Source organism: Hylobates moloch, unplaced genomic scaffold, assembly GCF_009828535.3.
Source record: "Hylobates moloch isolate HMO894 unplaced genomic scaffold, HMol_V3 SCAFFOLD_5, whole genome shotgun sequence".
NCBI lineage: Eukaryota > Metazoa > Chordata > Mammalia > Primates > Hylobatidae > Hylobates > Hylobates moloch.
Genome location: NW_026652280.1, coordinates 43,630,669 through 43,657,273, shown reverse-complemented (window position 1 = coordinate 43,657,273; position 26,605 = coordinate 43,630,669). Strand labels below are relative to the sequence as shown.

At 38.9% G+C, this 26,605-nt stretch overlaps 1 protein-coding gene across 2 annotated transcripts in view; it reads right to left on the bottom strand.

Moving 5' to 3' along the window:
• Positions 1 to 26,605, bottom strand: part of RPRD1A (regulation of nuclear pre-mRNA domain containing 1A) — a 79,404-nt gene that overhangs the window by 13,160 nt on the left and 39,639 nt on the right. Inside the window, exons 5-7 of one of the 2 annotated variants that reach the window (XM_032152501.2) lie at positions 26,429 to 26,555; positions 26,145 to 26,320; positions 19,320 to 24,913 (exon numbers count right to left, since the gene is read on the bottom strand). In XM_032152501.2, coding sequence (XP_032008392.1) covers positions 24,833 to 24,913; positions 26,145 to 26,320; positions 26,429 to 26,555 — 384 coding nt within the window. In that variant the 3' untranslated portion in view covers positions 19,320 to 24,832. Of the gene's footprint in view, positions 1 to 19,319; positions 24,914 to 26,144; positions 26,321 to 26,428; positions 26,556 to 26,605 lie in introns of those variants that run through there. The other variant, XM_032152499.2, reaches the window with a different exon arrangement.

Here is a 26,605-nt window from a genome sequence, read left to right as displayed (position 1 = left end):
TAAATTATTAGGGTGGATGTTACAAAGAAACTTTATATATTCCAAGATTTCATATACCATACCGTGACCCTAACCAAATAGCTACTACACTTTTCATCTGCTTACTATATGCCAAACATTGTTCTAAGGGCTCCATTTAATCTTCACTGGTAGAGATTATTACTAACCATGTATTATAGATGATGAAACTAAATCACATTTAACCATTAAGAAACTTCACCCAAAGTCAACAGACAGAGGCAAAAGGGGGCTCCAACTTAAGATAATCTGTCTTCAGAGTCCTCAGGCTTAACCATTATGCTAACCTCCCTCTCATATCCTGGAATTATTTTGGGGGTGGGTATTCTGAAGATGTTATCGAAATGAAAGCTCAACTAAGGGTTCAGCACAGTGACAGGACAACTAGTTATGTTCCTAAAACTCAAAATCCAGTAAGGAAACACTGTGACTTGTATCAGGTAGTCTACTTTTGTCCTTAAAACATCTCTGGCATTCCTAGTAGTGAAGCAGAGTTGTCATTTTCCCATGAATAACAGCATATAGGCCCCGTGACAAATTTTCTTAAACAAGAGTAATAGCAGCAACATAAAGATACTAGGGACAAGGCACCAAGAGGCTAGTTCAACCAGAAAAGGTGCCCAATGCCAGGAAAGCTGAACCTCCTAATAATGATGTTTTGACCTTGAGAATGGAAGGATGGAGCAGAGAGAGTAAGCCGGGAGCTGATAAGCAGCATTTAACTTTGGTTATTTCTGTTAAGAAATTTCAAATCAAGCAGAGAGAAGGAATTTAAAGAAATGACCCTCCATAATCAGTCTTTCCACATGTACTCATATTCAAATGAGGAAGTTAATACTGTTACCTTTATTTTCTAACATTTTAGCCTCACTCACTTAGTACATATATCATCCAGTTAATAAAGAATCCCATTTCTCATTGGTCATAAATGTCATCTAATCTGGTGTTTCCCAAATTGGGTGTTCCATGAAACATCATTCCATAAGGTTTCAACAAGCAGGCCAAAAGTCAGAGATTCTGGGCTTCTGTTTGTAAGTAAAAATAGGGTTCTTTGCTACAGGCCTGCTCAGATCCTCCATATCTGAGCAGAGTGAAGTTCCAAAAGTACAATCTGGTTTGCAACATTCCTCAAAATCACTGAAATACATTTTTGCTGAACACGTACTACCATCTTCCAGAGCTAACAGCTTATGTACCGAATACAGTTAGGCAAACATTGAACCTAACATTTCTCGTCCTTGTTATTTGACCTCTTTTTGACCACCTCCAGCACTAGCAAACTCACTAGTTTGTCTTTCACTTTTGAAGAATAATTTCACTGGATATATAATTCTAAGTTGGTGGGTTTTTTCTTTCAACACTTATCTCCTTGCTTGCATGGTTCTGCTGAGAAGTCCGTAATTTATCTTTGTTACGCTACAGGTAAGGTAAAGTGATTCCCTCTCTGGCTTCTTTCAAGGTTTTACTTTGATTTTCTGCACTTTGAATATGGCATGCCTAAGTAGAGATTGTAGGCATTTTGGTATCCTGCTTGGTGTTGAGTTTCCTGGATCAGTGGTTGGGTGTGTCACTAATTTTAAAAATTCTTGGCTATTTTTACTTCAAATATTTATTCGGCTTCATTCTCTTGCTTTCTAGTATTCCAAGCCCATGTACATTATACCTTTCCGAATGGTCCCAAAATTCTTGGCTGTTCTATTTGTGGGGACTTCTTTTCCATTCTGTTTTCACTTTGCATTTCAGTTTGGGAAGTTTCTATAGACCTAGTCTTCAAGTTCACCACTTCCTTCCTTGGCAGTGTCCAGTCTGCTGAACTGCCCATCCAACACACTTTTTTTTTTTTTTTACAGTCTCACTCTGTCACCCAGGCTGGAGTGCAGTGGCACAATCACAGCGCATTGCAGCCTTAACCTCTTGGGCTCAAGTGATCCTCCCAATTAAGCCTCCCAAAGTGTTGGTAATTTTTTTTCCCCTAGCATTTGCTTTGGATTTTTTCTGGGCATTTCCACCTCTCTACTTATATTACCCACCTGTTCTTGTATCTACTTTTTCTGTTAGACCCCTTAACATTTCAATTATTTTAAATTCTTAGTCTGATCATTTCAAAATTTGTGCCATATGTAAGTCTGGTTCTGACACTTGCTTTCTCTCTTCAGACTGCTTCTTGCCTTTTAGCAGGCCTTGTAATTTTTTATTGAAACCCGAACATCAGGTGAGGTAAACAAGTCAATAGTTTAAGGTATTATTAATCTAGCTAGGAGTTAGACTGTGTATAAGATCTGCTATAGAGGTAGATGCCAGAGACTGAAAGTCACTACTTTATTAACTAGCCCTTACACATTAGGAAGTTTTAAATGGCAGAGTGGTCTTCCTTGTCACCTGTAACACATCCACTGGTCCTAGTTCTGCTCTCAGAAGTAAACCCAAATCCTCTTTTCTGATAGCTTTCAAAGGCTCTGAAGATAGGTATTCACATAATTTATATCCCTCCCCTGTTCCCTCAACTGTCCTCCAAGGAATGTTAGTTCCATTTCCCTTTGTTCTTGCCTCTGCCTCTGGATACACTGTGGCAAGTTAATTCATTTTGGTAATATGGAATCCAGAGTTGAAGACAGAAATCCCGCTGTGGTTTAACCAGCATCTGATGAAAAAGAACTTATCTTCCACATTCTGATCACTTGGTTTATTAGTGTAGCTTAACACTAAACTAGCTGTGTCACCATGCTAATTGCTATACTTGTTCAGTGCTTTCTCCCATTAAGTGATGCCAAGTCCAGACAATACTGATGCAATTAACTTTGGAAAATCAAAATAAGGGAATTTATACTAGAAATGTTTAGGCAAAGAAAGGTATAAATAAATAAATAAATACAGTGTTTCACAGTTATCTCCATTCAATTTGCACTGGTTATAGACCAATGGTCTGACCTGTCAAGAACATTACTTGACAGAAAATGCACCTTAACCATGGTTTAAGTGAGTTAGCTACTGATGGGTGAGTTTCAGAAGCAGAAGTTCTAAGTAAATTCGTGTGCATAATGTGCATTTTTTAAAGCTGTTGACAACTCAAAAAAATTTAAAACTTCCATATTCTGCTCTTTAACTGCTTTAAGAGGTTCATATTTTAGTTAAACTTCTTCAGTGCAACGATATCAAAATTATCAATAAAGTCTAAAGGTTTTTTTTGTTTTGTTTTGTTTTGTTTTTTAAGAAAAAGTCTCACTCTGTTGCCCAGGCTGGAGTGCAGCAGCATAATCACAGCTCACTGTAGTCTCGACCTCCTGGGGTCCAGTGATCCTCCCACCTTGGCCTATCAAGTAGCTGTGACTACAGGTGCACACCACCACACTACACTTGGAGAGGGAGAGGGAGAGGGAGACAGACAGACACAGACTTTTTTTTCTTTTTTTTTTTTTTTTTGTAGAGACTGGGTTTCGCCACGTTGCGTAGGCTGGTCTTGAACTCCTGGGCTCAGGTGATCCACCCAAAGTGCTGAGATTACAGGCATGAGCCACTGCACCCAGACAAATTCTAGCTCTAACATGAATCTTACTTCAAAAGCTAGGAGGGGTTAAATACATTTATATGATATCGTTACCAATGATAGCACTCCACCAATAAATTACAATGGCACACTGACATACTTCCAATCTTTTCTTTTTTCCAAGATGGGGTCTCACTCTGTCACCCTGGCTGAAATGCAGTGGTGCAGTATCAGCTTACTACAACCTCTGCCTCCTGCGCTCAAATGATCCTCCCACCTCTGCCTCCTGAGTAGCCAGGACTACAGGTGCACACCACCACACCCAACTAATTTTTGTATTTCTTGTAGAGACAAGGTCTTGCTATGTTGCCCAGGCTGGTTTGAACTCCTGGTCTCAAGCAATCCTCCCACCTCGGCTTCACAAAGTGCTGGGATTACAGGCATAAGCCTGTGCCCAGCCTCAATATTCTTTTCGGTAACCCACTGCTCCAGTTCTTTCAATAGGTCCAACAAGTATAACTTATTTAACCCCATGTGGATAAATAGACCTTAAAAAAAATTCCACTCTTATTTGAAATGAAAGAAAAGAGATACCAGTCTGGCCAATATGGGGAAACCCTGTCTCTACTAAAAATACAGAAATTAACTCGGCATCGTGGCATGCACTTGTAATCCCAGCTACTCAGGAGGCTGAGGCAGGAGAATCACTTGAACCTGGGAGGCAGAGGTTGCAGTGAGCCAAGACCCAGCCACTGCACTCCAGCCTGGGCAACATACTGAGACTCTGACTCAAAAAAAGAAAAGAAATCAAATAAATTTAAACAATAAAAGACAATATAAATCTGACTACCTATGTTAAGTTGAAGAAACTCACTTTCGCAAAGACTTTTTAAAAAATACAACTGCATGGCCAGGCGCGGTGGCTCATGTCTGTAATCCCAGCATTTTGGGAGGCCGAGGCGGGTGGATCACGAGGTCAGGAGATCGAGACCATCCTGGCTAACACGGTGAAACCCCGTCTCCACTAAGAATACAAAAAATTCTCTGGGCAAGGCGCCTGTAGTCCCAGCTACTCCGGAGCATGAGGCAGGAGAATGGCGTGAGTCCGGGAGGCGGAGCTTGCAGTGAGCTGAGATGGCGCCACTGCACTCCAGCCTGGGCAACAGAGGGAGACTCCGTCTCAAAAAAAAAATAAAATAAAATAAAACTGTATATTTGCAACCATTTAAAACAAAAAAAACACAGTGAAACAAAATATATGAAAATTTTAATAATGGTTTTCAGTGATTGCTGTAAATTTGTGGGCAGTTTTTCTATTTTTCAGTATTTTCCAAATTTTCTCTAATAATTATGTATTGGTTTTATGATGGGAAAATTCTTAGGAAAAAGAGGCAAGGAAAGAAAATTTTAAACTCCGTATATTACTTTTATAAGTTGAATTAAAGTACTCAGAAGTATCCAACTATGAGACAGAAATACGGAAAAAGTTAAAGGCACTGAATTTTAAAGCTAGGTCTTATAAATCATTAAGTTTGAAATCCACAGCATGAAAATGAAGAATGGCCTTGATAGTCTACAATTTATTCCAGTTCATAGAGTAACTTCTAGAACCCGTAACTCCCAATTCCGAGTTCATGATTTTACTCCATATATCACTCACTGGAGACTAACCAAGATAGACATCCAAGCAGGAATTGACTTTGTACACACAGCATGGCTACAGCCGTGTTTTTTTGTTTTTTTTTTACAACAGTGTTTACAATGACATTTTTAATCTATGATTTTTTTTAAAGACTAAAGGAAATACATCAAAATGTGAGCAAGAGCTGTTTAAATGGTTTTAATGTATTTTTTCGAATTTCCCTTAAAGACAGTATGTTAACACCTCTGTGCCTCACTGTTCTCATTTATAAAATAGGTAGAATAGAATGTACCTATGACAATCACAGAATTAATGAAAATAGAAAAAGTACTTAGAACAGTGTCTTGGCACAGAGCTAATGCTAAATATTATGTTATGATTAAATTTTAGAGTATCATCTCACATACAATGGAGTTTAAGTGCCATGGCAGGGTTTTATTTTTTGGAGACAGGTCAGCCCATCTGGAGTGCAGTGGCGTCAGCATGGCTCACTGCACTCCCAACCTCCCAGGCTCAAGCAGTCCTCCCACCTCAGCCTCCCAAGTAGCTGGGATTACAGGCATGTGCCACCATGCCTAGCTAATTTTCAAAAAATGTCATGTAGAGACAGGGTCTCGCTATGTTGCCAGGGCTGGTCTCAAACTCCTGGGCTCAAGCTATCCTCCCACTTCAGCCTCCCAAAGGCTGAATGCCATAGTGTTGGCATTACAGGCATGAGCCACCGTGCCTGGCCACAGCAAGGTTTCAGTTAGGTATAGACGGTGGTAATTTTTCACCCCCGTAGTGTATTGAAATGTTTTATGTAGTACTGAAGATTTAATTTGAGAGGCCTAAGAATTCTGAGAATCTTGAAACTAATAAGCTATTGGGGGTTTCAAGGACAGCATCACCTGATAAAAAGGGAGTCCCCCATCCCCCAGCCCAATTATGACTATAAATCCTCAAATGGAGGGAAATGGTGCTGGATGATTAGCCAGAAAGGGGTAACAATGCCTGAATACAGACAGAATAAAATCTAGCAGGCTAAGCCCAACCTAACAATCCTAGAACCTGACAATCCTAGAACTCCTAGCTCACTAGCAGCAGACACCTAGATGCTCCCCTCCTTCCCACAGATGATACATTCTAAGACAGAGTCGAGGAAAAAGAGTCATCTGGCCTATATGACTCTGGATGGGGACACAACATTCTGGCAGGCATGAATAAAGCTGTATTATGTATTCCTGTCTTCTTTACTCTTCCTAGTTTTCCTTCTTTTTTTTTCTTTTCTTTTCTTTCAGATTTTGTTCCCTTGCCATCCTGTGTTTTACTCTCAAAGGAAACTCTTTAACACTTTCATCATTTACAAGTGTACTGTGAAACTTCCAGTAGTTCTGAATTATCTACAAGGGATCTCCAACTTTCACACAAAGTCCACTTTATTACACAATACACTGTTAATCCTGAATGGCTTTTTTGAAGCAAAATTCAGGCTTTCACATATCAACTAGCAAGCAGGTCAGAACCATCCCATGATGACGTTACAGTCAGCATTTCAATTTTGTACAACGGTGTCTGTAACGTGGATGATACTTGTGACAAGAAACAAGGATAGATATCAGACATGCTAAGTGGCAAATATTCAGGTGGCTCACGGTATGTTCAATACTAAAGGAAAAGAAGAGAATTTTCTGATTCTGAATTGGAATTTAGCATCAACATTCCAGTGATCCAAATGCAAAGGGAATGCAGGGATTCAGAGAAGGACACTGCTTCTTTACATCTCATGAAAAAGCAAAAGAATATAACTGTTACACATTTTTGCTTGACAGATTTAAGGGAAGTTGATAAAAATGAGATCACCACTAAAATCAACATAATTTCCAGATTGATCTACTAAAAACTAAATTCTGACCGGGCGCAGTGGCTCATGCCTGAAATACCACCACTTTGGAAGGCTGAGGTGGGCAGATCACGAGGTCAAGAGATCAAGACCAGCCTGGCTAACATGGTGAAACCCCATCTCTACCAAAAATACAAAAATTAGCCAGGCGTGGTGGCCTGCACCTGTAGTCCCAGCTACTTGGGAGGCTGAAGCAGGAGAATCGCTTGAACCCAGGAGGCAGAGGTGCAGTGAGCCGAGATCGCGCCACTGCACTCCAGCCTGGGCAACAGAGTGAAACTCCATCTCCTAATAAATAAATAAAAAATAACTAAATATGCCAGGAGCCATGACTCATGCTTATAGTCTCAACCAGGAGGCTGAGACACAACTGCTTTTGTCCAAGAGTTTGAGACCAGCCTGGGAAATATAGAAAGACTATCTCTAGAAAAACACAAACCGAAACAAAAAATAACCTAAACTTCCCAACTTGATGACAAGTTCCTCTTAACTACTAAAGTTACTTATTCCTATTTAGCTGGGAGAGGCTACATTTTTAAAAGGCATTGTCTGTATTTTAATAATTTACCTATGATCTTACTAATTTTAAACTATTCCTTGGGTGCTTAAAAAGCACCAATAATTGTAATTTTAAAAACTGTAATTAGACTGTGTGCAGTGGCTCACACCTGTAACCCTAGCACTTTGGGAGGCCAAGGTGAGAACATCACTTGTGCCCAGGAGTCCAAGACCAGCCTGGGCAACACAACAAGATCTCCTCTCTACAGAAAGCACAAAAATTAGCCAGGCATGGCAGCATGCATCTGTAGTCCCAGTTATTCAGGAGGCTGAATAGTGAGGATCACTTGAACTTAGGATGTCAAGGCTGCAGTAAGCCATGATTGCGCCATCGCACTCTAGCCTGGGCGACACAGCAAGACTCCATATATATATATATATAATCTTTAAAAATCTCTCTAGGAAAAAAATAACTGCCCCTCATGGTATATCAATTTTGATATACTGAAATTCTGTGTATTTTTATACCCATTTGATGCTGAAATTTTGTATGACTTATTTTCATATATATTTAGGAATGCATTATGTGCAACGGTAGAGCACTACTACATCAAATTTAAACCACATCAGCACAATCCCAGTTTTCCAAAGTCTCACAAAATGTCTCACTTGTTCCACTCTCATCTCCTCTCATTTCACAGCCATTATGGTTTTGACTCTGTTACTTATGTTGTTTCCTTGCTTACCTGCCTAGAATTCCCAAACATTACTTTGCTGATCAGAAGTGAAGATACTCTCAGCACACGGCTGTAAGGACACCCTGTTTTCTGATGGACACTAACTGGGTATGGGAGTAGGGAGAGGAAACTCCAGATGTTCAGGCATTTTCAGCAGTTATTTCACATTACTATAATTGTTTTTTTGTATTAACTATTTCCTAGGGGAAAGTTCTTCCCTTCGAGCTCTCTTTCTTATGTATTGTCTTTCCAAAAATGCTTAGTGGTTCAGCCACCTTTATTTAAAGTACAGACTGTATGAATAACCTACTTGGGCCGTCAGTAGGGTGGAAAAAAATTCAACATGGATTATTCCAGCAACTGGTTTTCCATATTGATTATCTCAATCACTCCTGGCCCTCATCAGCCTGAAGAAGATACTGCCCTTTTCCCGTTCCAAGCTCCAACATAGGCAGACTCCTCGCCATTGCTATCTGGCCCAAGAAAGGAGGATATGGAGGGGTTTACCCGCCTGATTGTTTCCACTGCAATGGAGTCACTGTGTGTTGTTCCAAACTCCTGCTTCTAGGTGTCTCACTTCTGGCATGGAACGTTTGTGTAAATGCTTCCACCTTTACAACAGTACATGCTAGGATGTGAAATCTTTAACTCAATCCTGTCACTGTTCCATCTTCTGTGAATACTGCCTATCTGGGGCACCCACAGCATTTATTATTAGGGCAGAGATATTACATATACAATTTCTTCATTTCCTATGTATCTATCTACTTCATCAATACTTATCTTTTTGGCAATCTTTATCAAGCATTATGAATAGAACTTACTGTGACAATGGAAATGTTCTTAATCTGCATTACCCAACATGGTAGCTAATAGCCACATGTGGCTAATGAGCACTTGAAATGTGCCTACTGCTACTGAGAAACTGAATATTAATTCTTATTTAATTTTGATTAAGTTAAAAGCACATGTGGCTGGTGGCTGCCTAGTGAACAGTGCAGCTCTATAACTCCACAGTGCACCCTCTCAACCCCTGCATTTCATCTGTCTCTCCCCCATTTCATTCCCATCTCCATTTATCTCCCTTCATTATATCTACCTTTACCATCAACAGACATGTAATGTAGTATGTAAGATATATTTACGTACATCTTAGCAATATATGAATTCTGTATACTATATAATATGGTATGATATATGTTATAGTTGTTTAATATAAGGTCAGAATATACTGTTTTATGTAATTCTTTATTATATTCTAACATATATTCTCTTTTCTATAAATTCTAGGAAAAGCTGCAGATGGTCAGACCTGGTGGCACACGCCTGTAATCCCAGCACCTTTTTGAGGCCAAGGCGGGTGGATCGCTTTAGCCCAGGAATTCAAGACAGGCCTGGGCAACATAGCAAGACCTTGTCTCTGCAAAAAAAATAAAAAATAAAAAATAAAATAAAAAAAAGATCAGTCAGGTGTGGTAGTGTGTGCCTGTAGTTCTAGCTTCTAGGGAAGCTGAGGTGGGAGGATTGCTTGAGCCCAGGAGCTCAAGATTTCAGTGAGCTATCATCGTGCCACTGCACTCCAGCCTGGGCAACAAACAGAATGAGACCCTGTCTCAAAAAAAAAAAAAAACAAAAGAAAACAAAAGCTGCAACTCAGTCTAACACCTTAAAATAGAAGTTAAGGGTAGGACGTCAATGTCTTTTGTTTTCTCTACAAAAGAGAGTGAAAATCTAAATCAGGCAAGGAAATGGCACAGACACCACTTTAATTGAATCCAAGTGTCCTAACTTCATCAATCATATTTGAGAATACTGGCCAGTGGGGGAATATGGGGAGGAGAAAACACTTTGCACCAACTTGATTTCTCAAACAACTACTTCCAAGAAATCATGAAGAACTGCCAAAAGGGTAAACAGCAAATACTTTATGACCTCCAGTTGAAAGGAGATAGACTTCATAAACAGCAGACAAGCAGGCTTGACTCAGATAAGCCAGAATCTCAAAAAACTGATTGAACATTATTGTTTAAAACTTGGGAACCCAGTTGCAATCACCGAGATACTAAGACTTAACCAGCAAAACAAACACTTCCTCTTTGGGAGGACCACTGCGCTATAGACATAAAAATGCTACAGACATCTGAAAACTCAAGAGTATCCCCATAAAACTACATAATTTCACTGGTTAAATGCTAGAGATATGCTAGCTAGAAAACCTCCAAGTTTTTTTTGTTGGGGGCTAAAACCTCTGAGGTATTTACTGTTATGTGTGGCACAGTTTTAAGCACCCAACTCACTTAAATCCCATAATAACCATATAAAGTCGGTACAATTATTATCCCTATTTTACAGACAAGGAAACAGAGGCCAAATGTGTTGTTGAATGTCACTGAGCTAGTAAGTGGTGAAGCAGAACTGAAACTTAGGCAATACTGCTCCAGAGTCCCCACTCTTCACTACAAAGCTAATCTGCCCCTCCAAATGTTAACTAATTTAAGACCAAAGTCAACCAGGAAAAGTTAATAACCATTGTCCTCTTTTCTGGCCTTGTATCTTCAACATGTAAAAATATTTTATTTTTTTCTATAATTAAAATATATCCTTAAGAAATCAGAAGAAACAAAGCCAACAGAGCCAAAAGAAGAAATGACAAAAGTCAAGTTTTTTAAAAACTCGACAAGCTAAAACATTGGTTCAGCAAGATAAAAAAGATACATATATTTTAAAAACTAATTACATAACCTGATGAACATCTCCAAGATTAAAAATGGCAGATGTTAAAAAAGAGAGGTTTGAGATAGTCCCAAAATTAACACAAGCAAAAAATGCCAATGCCAAAAATGTGCACCTTCCACAAACAAAAAAGCTCAGAGCCTGTAAAATAATAGCTTATATGCAGCAAAAATAAATGTTATAAACTATTTATGCCACAGTAAAGATTTTATAAGAGTCCACCCTTGTCTACAATTTCACCTTCCATGATTTCAGTTACCTAAGGTCAATCTTGGTCCAAAACTATTACATGAAAAGTTCTAGAAATAAACAGTTCCTAAGTTTTAAATTGCATGCTGTTCTGAGTAGCGTAATTTATATTTTACATAATTACATCTTTTTGTCCATTCCACCCAGGACAAAAATCATCCCTTAATCCAGCATGTTGTATACGTTACTACCCCCATACAATGTGACTGTATTACATTTTGGCCAACAATGGACTGCATATACAACAGTGGTCCTGTAAGACTATAATGGAGCTGAAAAATTCCTATCACCTAGTGACCATTCCTATCGCCTAGTGTAGCCATCCTAACATCATAGCACAATTACTCATGTGTACTCATCAAACACATTACTCATGTGTTTGTGGTGACGGCCACGCTACCAGTTGTATAAAAGTACAGTACAATTATGTACAGTATATAATATTTGATCATGAAAATAAATGACTTTGTTACTGGTTTATGTATTTACTACACTTTTTATTGTTAGAATATACTCTATTAAAAAAAAGTTAACTGTAAAATGGCCTCAGGTCCTTCAAGAGGTATACCAGAAGGCATTATTAGATACACAAATACTTACCAGTGTATTACAACTGCTTACACTATTCACAACAGTAACATGCTATATAGGTTTGTAGCCTAGAAGCAATAGGCTATACCATAAAGCCTCGGTGGGTAGTAGGTACACCATCTAGGTTTGTGTAAGTGCATGCTACAATGTTCACACAATGAAAAAATGCCTAACTATGCATTTCTCAGAATGTACCCCATCATTAAGTGACACATGAATATATACAGTGTATAAGGTTCAGTATCATCAGAAGTTTCAGGCATTCATTATGGGTCTTGGAACACACGCCCTGCAGATAAGCAGGGGACTACTGCATTTACTGAAGTTTAAATAGTCTCTATTCAAAGAATAATTAAAAATGTAAAAATTCATTAATGTTTATTAGTAGGCTAAACAGTATTTTGCATTTACATTATATAGGTCCGAACATTTCTACAAGACTTTGCCAAGCTCTGGAGGTGTGAATATTTTAGTCATTACTCCAAATCATTTTAACAAGGACAGCTGTGACTGCTGTGGTTTCCAGAGGTACAGGGAGGATTCAGGGAGTACAATACCAGAATAATTGGATGGTGGGGCTGGTGTGCTGGCAAAAATAGAGGCAAGGTCCCAGTCAGATCTGGGCTGACTCAGCAAATTCTGGCACTAACATCTACAACTCCTGATTCCTTCTTGACTTGACCTGAGTTGTACAATCTGTGAACTAGCCAAGTAAACACAATGATAAATCCCGTTCTTCAACAGAGACCACAAAAATCTGACAAAAAAATCTATGTTCCCAACATTAGACAAGCAGAGTTCTCATGCAGTAAGGAAGAATTAGTATAACAAAAAATATCAACAACAAAACCATAGGAAATACTGAAGGAAAATGAGAAAAGTGAGGCAAAACAAAAGATGAGCAGCGTGAAGATTCAGAACATTCAATATACCAATAATAAGATTTAAGAAAAAAACTATAAACTGAGAAGCAAAAACAAAAGACAACTTGAGTCTTCCCAATATAAGGGCACATTAATGAAAGACCAATATCCAAGATACATGCTAGTCAGTGTAGGATAAAGGAAAAAAATACAATATCTAGGCCAAAAGACAAAAAGATATTCAGTGAAGCTGCTGTCCACGGGTGAATAGGAAGGAGAGCCACTCTCAGACATGCAAAGACCTGCACCATTTTTGTCGCTCTTCATGACATCTTTATTTTTATCCTTTATTTTAAAATATTAAAATGTAATTTCTCTTTTCTTTTTTCTGGAATATCTTTACAAGTAAAAAAGTTTTTTTACATTTCTGACACATGAATCAAGTAAAATTTTAAGTGAGAAATAATGCATGAATAACGATAATGAAACAGTAAAACGTTTCAAAAATAAAATTTCTTAAACACCAACAAAATGATCTATCTAGAATCCTATAAACAAAACAGGTCCATAAAAAACCATAAGGAAGGAGTCTGAGAGAATCTCGGATAATGGGCTATTGTTTCAAGTCATGCATTTTCAGTATTTGTGGTTTTTATTATCTTCTGTGATTTTTGGTACTCCACATTTTCTCCAAAGTGTGAGTATATAAATATACATACACCTACATACACATACATATATAAAAGAATATATGTATTTGGACAAATATTTTTTGCTAATTTCTTTTAAAAAGCTTATAAATTTCTATTACTGCCAGCATGTCATAAATATTAAAAATAAACAAATAAAAAAGTATATAAATTTCTAGCAATTGTCCAGAAGATAAAACAGACTACTCTCAAAACAGTATGTTTCCTTTACACCAGAAACTTCCAAGCAGAAGCTGGCTAAACTATCTCATCTTTCAGGAAATATTCCAGAATCATTTCCAGTACAAAGTCAGTTAGATGGTCTCCAAATTCTTTCTAGTTCCCGACTATAACAAATATCATCAACCTAAAATGATACCATCACTTACAACAGAAAACAACCTAATTTTAAAATAGGCAAGGCTGGGTGCCGTGGCTCACACCTGTAATCCCAACATTTTGGAAGGCCGAGGCGGGCGGATCACGAGGTCAGGAGATCAAGACTATCGTGGCTAACACGGTGAAACCCCATCTCTACTAAAAATACAAAAAAAATTAGCTGGGCATGGTGGCGGGCACCTGTAGTCCCAGTTACTCAGGGGGCTGAGGCAGCAGAATGGCATGAACCCGGGAGGCAGAGCTTGCAATGAGCCAAGATCGTGCCACGGCACTCCAGCCTGGGCAACAAAGCGATACTCTGTCTCAAGAAAAAAAATTAATAAATAAAATAAAATAGGCAAAGGACTTGAATAGACATTTCTCCAAAGCTAAACAAATGGCCATAAGCACATGAAAAAGGTGTTCAACATCATTATTAGGGAAACGCAAATCAAAACCACAATGAGATACTACCTAATATACATTAGGATAGCTACTATCAACAAAAACAGAAAGCACCAAATGCTGGTGAGGATGTGGAGAAAATGGAACCCTTGTGCACTGTTGGTGGGAATGTAAAACGTTGTAGCACTACGGAAACCAGTATGTCAGCTCTCAAGAAAATTTGAAAATAGAATTAATGTATAATCTAGCAACTCAACTTCTCAGTAAATGCCCCCAACAAGTTGAAAGCAGGTTCTCAAAGACAAACACACACACACACATATATACACACATATATATACACACACACACACACACACACACACACACACTTTTTTTTTTTTTTTTGAGACCGAGTCCCACTCTGTCGCCCAGGCTAGAGTGCAGTGGCATGATCTCGGCTCACTGCAACCTCAACCTCCCGGGTTCAAGTGATTCTCCTGCCTCAGCCTCTCAAATAGCTGGGACTACAGGCGCCAGCCACCACACCCAGCTAATTTTTGTATTTTTAGTAGAAGCAGGGTTTCACCATGTTGGCCAGGCTGGTCTCAAACTCCTGACATAAAATAATCCACCCACAAAGTACTGGGATTACAGGCGTGAGCCACATGACCAGCCTCAAAGATATTATTTGTACACCAACATTCCATAGCAGCATTATTCACAATAGCCAAGAGGTGGAAGCAACCCAAGTATACAGCCATGGACAAATGAAAACATGCAGTGTATACATTCAATGGATTATTATTCGGCCTTAAAAAGGAAGGAAATTCTGACATGTACTACAAATTGGATGAACCTAGAGGGCATTATGCTAAAGAAATAAGCCAGTCACAAAAAGAGAATACTGTATGCTTTCCCTTATATAAGGTATCCAGAATAGTAAAATTCAGAGACTGAAAGAAAAATTGGTGGCTGGGTGAAGGGGGAAATGAGAAATTGTTGTTGAATGGGTAGGTACAGAGTTTCAGTTCTGCAATATGAAGAGTTCTAGAAATAAGGTGCAAAATCATATGAATATAGTTAACACTAGTGACCTATATACATTTAAAAATGTTTAATATGGCAAATTTTATGTGTATTTTACCTGAAGTTTTTTAAAACAGTAAAATAAAACTATACCATCCCTTTGACCACACCCAGAATTTGGTCTACTACTTACTTTCAATCACTACATGCATTTAAGTAATCTGATAAAAGGCAAAGAGAAAAAAACTATGTAAAATAAATGCTTCTGATACTTATTACCAAACTGTCCTCTACAGAGTGGACCAAATGAATTTACATCAACAATATGTTAAGAGTTCCCATTTCCACAACCCCATATCATTACAAAGAATATCTTTTCTTTTTTCTTTTTTTTTTTTTTGAGGCAGAGTTTCACTCTCGTTGCCCAGGCTGGAGTGCAATGGCGCAATCTTGGCCCACCGCAACCTCCACCTACTGGGTTCAAGCGATTCTCCTGTCTCAGCCTCCCGAGCAGCTGAGATTACAGTTGCCTGCCACCACACCCAGCTAATTTTTGTATTTTTAATAGAGACGGGGTTTCTCCATGTTGGTCAGGCTGGTCTTGAACTCCTGACCTCAGATGATCCGCCCGCCTCGGCTTCCCATAGTGCTGGGATTACAGGCATGAGCCACCGTGGCCGGCCTGTTTTCTTAAACTGTAACTAACTCAAGCATGAAAACCATATCTCCTTATTGCTTTTTTTTTTCTTTCACTTCTAGGAATTTATGAGAAGACTATCACAGGTAAGTCAAAACTTAGTTGAAGGGTGATTCAGAGCAATGTTTTCAGTATCAAACTGGAAGTAACATACATGCCAAAAGGTGATTTAAAGCACTGTTCTTCAATAGCAAGGAACTGGAAGAAATATAAACGTTAAATAGTTAGCTGGCTAAATAAATACTACTTCTATAGAACAATGTAATATAGCTATTAAATGAAATTTATAATCACATGAAAATTTTTATAGTAAATGTGCAAAAAGACACTATATAAAATGACACGTACAGTCTGATTCTATCCTTCTAAATCTTGCCAAAAGGTATTTAATGGGTGATAAAAATTTTAGATGGTATCTGCAATGTGCTTATCAATGGTTTTTCAACTATGATAAGCATGTACTACTTTTGCAATTAAAAAAAAAAAACTGCCAGGTGCAGTGGCTCACGCCTGTAATCCCAACACTTTGGGAGGCGAGGGCAGGTGGATCACCTACCTGAGCCCAGCAGTTCGAGACCAGCCTGGGTAACACGGTGAAACACTGTCTCTACAAAAAGCACAAAAATTAGTCAGGAGTCGTGGCACTAGTCTGTAGTCCCAGCTACTCAGGAGGCTGATCACCTGAGCCCTGGGAGGTCGAGGGTGCAGCGAATCATGATTGTGCCACTGAGCTCCAACCTGGGTAACAGAGTGAGACCTTGTCTCAAAACACACACACACACACACACACACACACACACACACACACACACACAATTCACTGCTACCACCCACTGTAGTTCAGGCTTTTACTGCTCAGCACATACATTTTTTTAATTAAGTTGCATCTGGTCTCCCTACTGCAAATCTCTCTCCAATCTAATCCACTCAACAACTATAACCATTTTCAGACACTGCCAACACTACCACTCCTTTCTTCCCTTTGGCCAGTTATCAACCTCTACTGGGCCTGACATTCAAGTGTCCTCCACAATGTGGCTCCAAACTACTTTTCAATCTCATCTCACTTGTAAGAACTGATACAGTAACAAAATGTAATCTTTGTTATCAGTTTATTAAGGACTTCCTTTGTCTCAAGAAAGCGTAACTGCCTATATGCATCGTTTTAACCATCAGAGTTCTATGAACGCCTCTCTTGACAGTAATTAGTATTAGTATTACATTTCCATTCCATGAATGAGTGAACAGGCACAAAGGGCAACAGAGTGTAAATTCCTCTGTGTTACGCACTTTAACGTAAAACTGGTTTAAGGACTCTGGTTTCATCTGTAGCTCCAGCTCTTCCACTAGATGGCACTATTACTCTTTACAAATTCAGTACTTACACAATGCTAAGGATTACTACTGTTCATTTCTTATTCATGTTATTCTCACATATTGTTAGTGTTATTCTCCTACAGAAGGGAAAAAATGCAAGCTAGTAAAATAATTTTACAATTTCAAAATGATAATTTACTCCTTTGTTCAAAATGCTCAACTGCAGCTCTACAAACTGCATGCCTTGAACACACAGCCCACTTAAGACTTTTTAAGTACTGGACTCTGCTAAAATGATTTAACCAATTATGTTGGATATAATTTTATTCAAAATCCTCAAGTGTCTTTCATTTTTATTTATTAAAGTATCATTCTTTTCTGATTTAGTTACAAATAAGTTACCAATTTAAAATATATACCTCTTCCAAGTTACATTTCTAATGGCATTCATTTACTTAACACAAACACCTGAGTGCCTACCAGGAGACAGAAACTACTCTAAGCATTGAGGGCATGGTAATAAACATGAAAAACAAAACAAGGTTCTTCATCTCATGAAACTCACACCCTAGTGGCAGGTGCACATGAAAACTAAGTATATAAAGTATTAATAGAAATAAATAATATAGAAGAAAAACAAAAACCAAAATGACAATGTAATACAGTTGGGAAGAGGGGGCCAGAGGAATGGGTAGATGGGGCCAAAAGAAAAGGATGTAGGACTCTGAAGACTTGACATAGGAATATAAACCTGAGTGGAAAAGGAACCAGCTAAGGAAACAGCAGGAGGCAAGAGCATTCCAGTCCCTCTCTGTTAACAATCAGCAAAGCAAAGAACTCTGATTTTAGAACATGCTTGATATGCCTGAAAAACAACATGCAAGCCAAGGAGATGATACAAGATGAGGTTAAATGGTGTCTGAGTTCAAAATAAGATCCAAAAGTGTAATGGGGACCACTGATTTTTTTTTTGAGACAGAGTCTCGCTCTGTCGCCCAGGCTGGAGTGCAGTGGCGCAGTCTCGGCTCACTGCAAGCTCTGCCTCCCGGGTTCACACCATTCTCCTGCCTCAGTCTCCCGAGTAGCTGGGACTACAGGAGCCCACCACCACGCCTGGCTAATTTTTTGTATTTTTAGTAGAGACGGGGTTTCACCATGTTAGCCAGGATGGTCTTGATCCCCTGACCTCGTGATCCGCCTGCCTCAGCCTCCCAAAGTGCTGGGATTACAGGCGTGAGCCACTGCGCCTGGCCCATTGATGAGTTTCTAAAGAGCAGTGTGATGGGATCTGATTTCTTAAAAGATCCATATGGTTGCAATGATGTAGGGAGATACGAGAGGGAGCAGGAAGATCATCTTTTAAGCCAAGTAGTACATGACAACCACTTAGACAGGGCTGGTTTGGCAGCAGTTATGAAACACGTATGTTACAGTTCTACTTAACTAAGACATAAGAAGTCTTCCATTTATATGATAGAGCAAACTCTGTTTATCTGCTCCCTCCCAATAAGTCACTAAAATAATAAAGCAATTTACACAGGCAGAAATCCACCAGGACAGAGGAAAGTGGACCACAGCATACAGATGTCAAGAGCCTGTTGGAAGGCCGGATGTGGTGGCTCACGCCTGTAATCTCAGCACTCTGGGAGGCGGAGGCGGGCGGGTCACCTGAGGTCAGGAGTTTGAGACAAGCCTGGCCAACATGGCAAAACTCTGTCTCTACTAAAAACACAAAAATTAGACAGCCGTGATGGCATGCACCTGTAATCCCAGCTACTCAGGAGGCTGAGGCAGGAGAACTGCTTGAACCCATGAAGCAGAGGTTGCAGTGAGCTGAGATCATGCCACTGCAGTCCAGCCTGGGTGAGAGAGTGAGACTCCATCTGAAAGAAGGGGAAGGAGAAAGGGGAAAGGGGAAAGGGGGAGGCAAGGAAAAGGGAGGCAAGGAAAGGGGAGGCAAGGGAAAGGGGAGGCAAGGAAAGGGGGAGGGAAAGGGGAGGCAAGGAAAGGGAGGAAGGAAGGAAGGAAGGGGAAGGGGAAGGGAAGGGAAGGGAGGGGAAGGGAAGGGAAGGGAAAGGAAGGGGAAGGGGAAGGGAAGGGAAGGGGAAAGGGGGAAGGGGAAGGGAAGGGAAGGGGAAAGGGGGAAGGGAAGGACGAACCTGTTGGAAGATGAGGACAGCTGCAACAGGAAATAATGACCAAAAGTAATGCAATTCATCCTCAGGAATTCTGGATAGATTCTGGACTTTGAAATACCAGGCTCCTTAATATGTTGACAAGGTTGACAAGAAGGATCAGCTAAAACTCTTTACACGAATCTGGTAAAACCCTTATCCCATAGAACTAAAAGATGGAAGATAAGAAACTCAGCAAAAGAGTGTGTGCATCTAGGGACCCAAATCACAGTGCTAAGAGATAAAAGCACTGTTCTAAGGGAAACAGATGTCCTACGTTATCTAACCAGCAAATCTGGGGTGTTTTCCTCTGGAGAAAATGAATGGCCTTGGACAGAAGACTTATAGATAATATTCAGAAATCATCAAAGAAGGCAATAAGACTGGTAACAGGATCAAGTCTTTAACATGAATCAGCAATTTCATCTTTAGAAATTTATCCGATTAACGGATCAGTATGTGAGTGAAAAGTTAACTGAAGAGATGTTCTCTAAAATTCTGTTAAGAATATAAAAGCAATAAAAATAAATAGTCTGAGCAACACAGCAAAACCTCATCTCTGCAAAAAATAAAAAACTGGCCAGGCATGGTGAGGTACACTTGTAGTCCTAGCTACTTGAGAGGCTGAGGCAGGAGGCGTGTGAGGTTACAGTGAGCTATGATCTTGCCACTGTACTCCAGTGTGGATGACAAAGTGAGATCCTGTCTATTAAAAAAAAAAAAAGTAACAGAGAACAGAGCAGTTAAATAAATTATGATACATCCATATATTAAAAGGAAAACAATGACATGTAAGATGCATATAATGTATTACACGAAAAGGAAAGGACAGAAAATACAGAGCCCATAAACAGGGCTAAGTCTTTTGCTTAAGTAACTTTTTCCCTTTGATGGAAATAATTACTTGTATTATCAACAACTAAAAGATTACACGATTCCTGAAAAAACTCAGTTAAACATAAAATATTTTAGGACAATATATAGACCTCAAAAATGTAAATCAAGAAACTAGTCACATACTTCTTTGAAACATCCACAGAGCTGCATCTTACCAAATTCTAAATTTAAATCAAATACAGGCATACCTCGTTTTATCATGCTTCATTTTAATACACTTTCAAGATACTGTGTTTTCTTATAAGCTGAGTTTGTGGCAACCTGGCACCAAACAAGTCTAGAGGTACCATTTTCCCAACAGAATGTGCTCACTTAAGTGTCTGCCAAATTTTTATATTTCTTGTGCTATTTCAAACTTCTTCACTATTCTTATGCATTATGGTCATCTGTGATGAGTGATTTAAGACAGCAAACTTAATCCACACACATTGTCTGTGTTCTCACTGCTCCACTGACTGGCTGTCCCTGTCTCTCCCTCCCTATTTGCTGAGACACAATACTGGAATTGGGCCAATTAAGAATCATACCATGGCCTCTAAGTGTTCAAGTGAAAGAAAGAATCATAGGTCTCTTACTTTAAATCAAAAGCCAGAAGTGACTAAGCTTAGTGAGGAAGGCATGTATGTCAAAAGCCAAGACAGGCCAAAAGTTAGGCCACTTGCACCAATTAGCCAAGTTGTGAATGCAAAGGCAAAGTTCTCGAAAGAAACTAAAATCGCCACTCCAGGCCAGGTGTGGTGGCTCATGCCTGTAATCTTAGCACTTTGGGAGGCTGAAGCAGGAGGACTGTTTTGAGTCCAGAAGGTCAAGACCAGCCTGGGCAACATAGTGAGACCTTGTCTCTACAAAAAAATTTAAAAATTAGCCAGGCATGGTGTCGCATACCTCTACTTCCAGCTACTCAGGAGGCTGAAGTGGAAGGATTGCTAGAGCCCAGGAGGTTGAAGTTGCAGTGAGCCGTGATCAAGCCACTGCACTCAAGCCTGGACAAGAGTGACACAATACCTCAAAAAGAGGTGGGGGGCTACACTAGTGTACACACAAATAAGAAAGCTAAACAGCCTTACTGGTGACATGTAGAAAGTTTCAGTAGTCTGGATAGAAGATCAAACCAGCCACATTCCCTTAAACCAAAGCCTAATCCACAGCAAGGCCTGAACGCTCTTCAATTCTATGAAGCCTGAGGGAGGTAAAGAAGCTACAGAAGCAAAGTTTGAAAGTAGCAGAGGTTGGTTTATGGGATTTATGGAAAGAAGTTGTCTCCACTAACTTCAAAGTGCAAAGTGAAGCAGCAAGGGCTGATCTAAAAACTGCAGCAAGTTACCCAGAGGCTCTAGCTAAGGTCGTTGATGACGGTGGCTACACTAAACAACAGATTTTCCACGTAGAAAAAAGAGCCTGGTACTGGAAGATGCTGTCCGAGACTTTCATAGCTAGACAGAAATAAATGCCTGCCTTCAAAGCTTCAACAAAAGCTGGCCCTCATTAGGAGCTAAAGTAGCTGATGACTTTAAGTAGAGGCCAATGTTCATTTACCATTCTGAAAATTCTAGAGTCCTTAAGAATTATGCTAAATTTACTGTGCCTGTACTCTATAAATGAAACAAGTATGGATGACAATACATCTATTTACAGCACAGTTTACTGAGTATTTTGAGCCAACTGTTGAGACCTGCAAAATATTACTATTGGCCAGATGTAGTGATTCCCACCTGTAGTCACAGCACTTTGGGAGGCCAAGGTGGGAGGACTGCTTGACCTAAGAGTTCAAGACTAGCCTGGGCAACATAGCGAGAACTCTTCTTTGCAAAACATTTAAAAATTAGCCAGGCATGGTGGCACACACCTGCAGTCCTAGCTACTTGGGAGGCTGAAGCAGGAAGATAACTTGTACTCATGATTTCGAGGTTACAGTGAGCTGTGATTGCATGACTACTCCAGCCTGGGTGACAGAACAAGAGACTGTCTCCAAAATAACAATAAAAAATTACTATTGACAACATACCTGGTCACCCAAGAGCTCTGATGAAGATGGACAATGTGACTAGTGTTCATGCCTGTTAACACATGTGTTCTGCCACTTATAGATAAAAGAGCAATTTCGACATTCAAGTCTCACTATTTAAGAAATACATTTCGTAAGGCTATATAGCTGCAATAGTGATTCCTGTGAAGAATATGGGCAAAGTAAACTGAAAACTTTCAGAAAATGATTCACAATTCTAGATGGCATTAAAAACATTCATGGCTCATGGGAGGAGATAAAATATCAACATTAACAGGAGTTTGGAAGAAGTTTATTCCAATTCTCATGGCTGACTTTGTGGGGTTCAAGACTTCAGTGGTGGAAATAACTGTAGATCTGCTGCAAATAGCAAGAGAAGGAGAAACAGAAGTGGAGCCTGAAGATGTGACTAAATTGCTCCAATCTCATAAAACTTGTTGATGAGGAGTTGCTTCTTATGGATGAGCAAATAAAGTGGTTTCCTGAGATGGAATCTACTCCCAGTGGAGGTGAAATGACAACAAAGGATTTACTTGATAAAGCAATAGCAGGGCTTGAGAAAATTGATTCTATTTTGAAAGCAGTTCTGCTGTAGGCAAAATGCTATCAAATGTACTGCATCCTACAGAGGAACCTTTCAAGAAAGAAGTCAACTGATGCAGCAAACTTTATCACTGTGTTAATAAATTGCCACAGCCACATCCTTCAGCAATCACCACCCTAATCAGTCAACAGCCATCAATATCAAGGCAAGACCCTCCATCAGCAAAGAGTATGACTAACAGAAGGCTCAGATGATTAGTATTTTTTAGCAATGAAGTATTTTTAACTTCTTTTATACGTAATCCTAACGCACACTTAGACAACAGTGAAGTGTAAACATAACTTTTGTATGTACTAGCAAACAATGTCAGAATCAAAATGTCATTTTAATTCTCCTATTCATGTATGCCTTCCAAAATAAGCTAACTGAAAAACAGTTTATGCAATACTTTCAACTTCACAATGGTAAAATGATTCCTATAGCAATCCCTAAAATAAATATTATAAATGTAAACTAAAGTTATCAACAGTCTATTTTAACAGTCATCTGGTGTGTGTGTGTGTGTCTGTGTGTGTGTGTGTGTGACAGAGTCTTGCTGTCGCCCAGTCTGGAGGGCGGTGGTGTGATCTCAGCTCACTGCAACCTCCACCTCCCAGGTTCAAGTGATCCTCCTGCCTCCGCCTCCCAAGTAGCTGGGACTGCAGGCACCCACCACCACACCTGGTTAATTTTTTTTTTTTTTTTTTTTTTTAGTAGAGGTGGGGTTTCACCATGTCAGCCAGGCTCTGGTCTTGAACTCCTGACCTCAAGCGATTCACCCAGCTCAGCTTCCCAAAGTGCTGAGATTGCAGGCGTGAACCACCACACCCGGCCCAACAGTTATCTGCTTCTGCTTAGTAACTAACTATAGTCAGAAGTTTCAAAAATAATGATTAATGATTTCTTAAAACACACATTTTAAACCACTTCATGTTTTCATTCATTACACACGCTTTAATAATGGCTTCCTTAAGAAATATGAAATGGCCAATTCCTGAACTGATACTTTAAATTTATGTTCCATTTTCAAAAAAGCAGCAACTAATGACACATCAGTATCTGGTCAATCACTGTTAATGTTCAAAGATACACAATAGATGAAAATTATTTGATAGTATCACAGCTGATTCAGAAAATATAAATCTTCACCTCTCAGTCTCAACTTCAAAGTGATGCCACCTACTTGGTACAAAAAAGTCTAAATATCTCAAATCATTTCCACATCTTCTACAAAGGAATAACATAGTTCTAAGTGATAATTTACAAAGAGTTCTGTGGAATAACTTTCAAGTTTATTTCTGTACTTGTAAAGAGTATTTCTTTACTTGTTAAAAAAACAGCTGAACATAATTGAGGTGATTTCTTCTTTATAATATAAAATCCAGTTATACAGAAGAACTACAAAAAAAGTTCCTAGAAGGCTTTATTTCAAGACAGTGATTACCTCTGAGAAGAGAAGGAGCAGAAAAAGTTGGAAAAATAGGGCTTTAGCATTTGCTGTAATCTTAGATTTAAGTAAAAACAGGAAGCAATGTGTCTTTTTGATGAAGTGCACTGGCTCTGGAGGCAGATTCTCTGGGTTCCAAACAACTCACTAGCTCTTCGTGAAGGCAAGTTACTTAATCTCCCTGTGCCTCAGTTCTGTATCTATCAAATGTGGATAATACACCCTGCTGTGTAAGATTAAATGAGTTGCTTATGTGAAGTGCCTAGAATAGTACCTGACACATGAATGTTAACATTATTATTATCATCAGCCTCATAATCTATGACTATCAATTATGAAATGTGGCTGGAAGGCACTGGGGAAAGAGGGGGTTGTGGGGAGTGGCATCTGATCTATTTTCTACAGTTACACTTCAAATATAAATTCTATTTTTGTAAACAGTGACAAATGACCATCATCATAAGTGAGAAAGTATAAAGCAGAATAAAGTTACAGTCTTCTCTTCAATTTTCAAAAACATGAGACAATACAGACTTCAGGGTTTGATATTTATTTTTAGCAGGAAGAATATACTAATGGTGACGACATCGTTAGAAGATACGCCCATGTCCAATATCTGCAACAGAAGCTCAATAGAAGTTAAAGAAACCATACTAAAGGACTAAAGACAAAAATTGTATGACATTACTTACCCTTAATTCTGTGGACAATAAAACAAGTAACACTATGTTTAAGATTGAGGTTTCATCACAAGGTGAAATACTGGCAAGTTAATTATCAAATTCATCTTTTAAAAAAAAAAAAAAACCATCTTTTCCTTTCCACGTAGAAGTGGGCAACCTCTTCAAAGGTAGAGCATAGTGCCCGCCAACAATCATCATCTGAGGGTATTTATACGAGCAGAGAAGAAGTAAATTCAAAAGGGGTAGTGCTAACTTGAGAGCTGGGAATTTGAGGTGGGAATAATTAAGTAGCAGCTCCCATGGGTAGCAATGACAATCTAATCTAAGCACCATTTTTGGCACAATTAGAGACTGCTGAATCAATAACTAAACACTAATAAAAATAACTTAATGGGGTAGTTCCATGACATTCCTACAAATTTATAGTGAGCTTTCTGAAAATAAAGGGATTCAAATTAGAAATTCTCCTACATATTAGTACAATAAGAATTTGCCACAGCAATACAATTTAAACAAGAACTCATCAACTGAAAGATTTTTTTTACATAAAACCAAATCTGGCTCATGTATCCCTAACAATTGCTACTCTAATCAAAGGAAATATGAGCATCTTTTTAAATCACCTCCTGCACTCCCAGATTTCTCATTAGTGGTATTAATTATTACTTAATTTACAGGAGCAATGAATTTCGACCTAAGGGTGTGAGCCGGGAGTGGGGCTGGGAACATGTAAGCATTAGAATTGGCGGGTGGAATTAAGGGAGTAATTTAAAGACTTAATGGTATACCTAAAAGACTACATCTTCTCAAAACAGAAACTAAATAAATCCTACTACAAGTTACTGCCACCTGGCATTTTCCTATTATTTCTGTGATAGAATAGGGTTAAACTGGTAAGATAAATTATAGTTGCATGGAATTTCACAAGAATAATTTTTAAATGCAATCAATTTTGCTAATTCCAAATTTCTAAGTTTACTTGCAAGGTTAATTTGGTTCAAGTAGAAGAAAAACCATTAATACAAGGAGACGCTTACCTGGGCTACTGCTTAAAAAGATCTATGTTAAAAAATGCAAAATGTGCACATAGATTAAAATATTTAAAAATTCCTAACAAAAAGAGAATTAAATAAATAAGCACTAAAGAAGAAAAAGGTTACGCACTTCCAATTTATGCTCTTTCTCTGCAAGGGCTTCCTTTTGACAACGAAGAAAATCTGCTAACATTCGAGTGAGTTGCTTTCTATCATCTATTTCTGCCGCCAATCTGCCATTGTAATCTGCCAGCAACATACACGCATCCTCTACCATTTTGGAAAGTCTTTCTCCAGATTCTTTATCTAAGAAAAGCACGGAATAATAAAATATTATACAACAAAAACAATGACATATGCTGTTCTCTCATCCCAACTCCCAAAAAGGTTCTGGATCACATTTTCTTTTCTTACCTGTTATTTTATCTAATAGAGATACTTCTTGGACTTCAACAGGTAAAGATGCTATCCTCTGATGAACTGCTGCATCGCCTGAGGCTGCATTTTCTAGATCTTGTAATGCTCTAACGAGATCTAGAGTCTAAAAAGTACACAACTTCAGAACCAAAATAAATTGAGCTTAAACAAGTG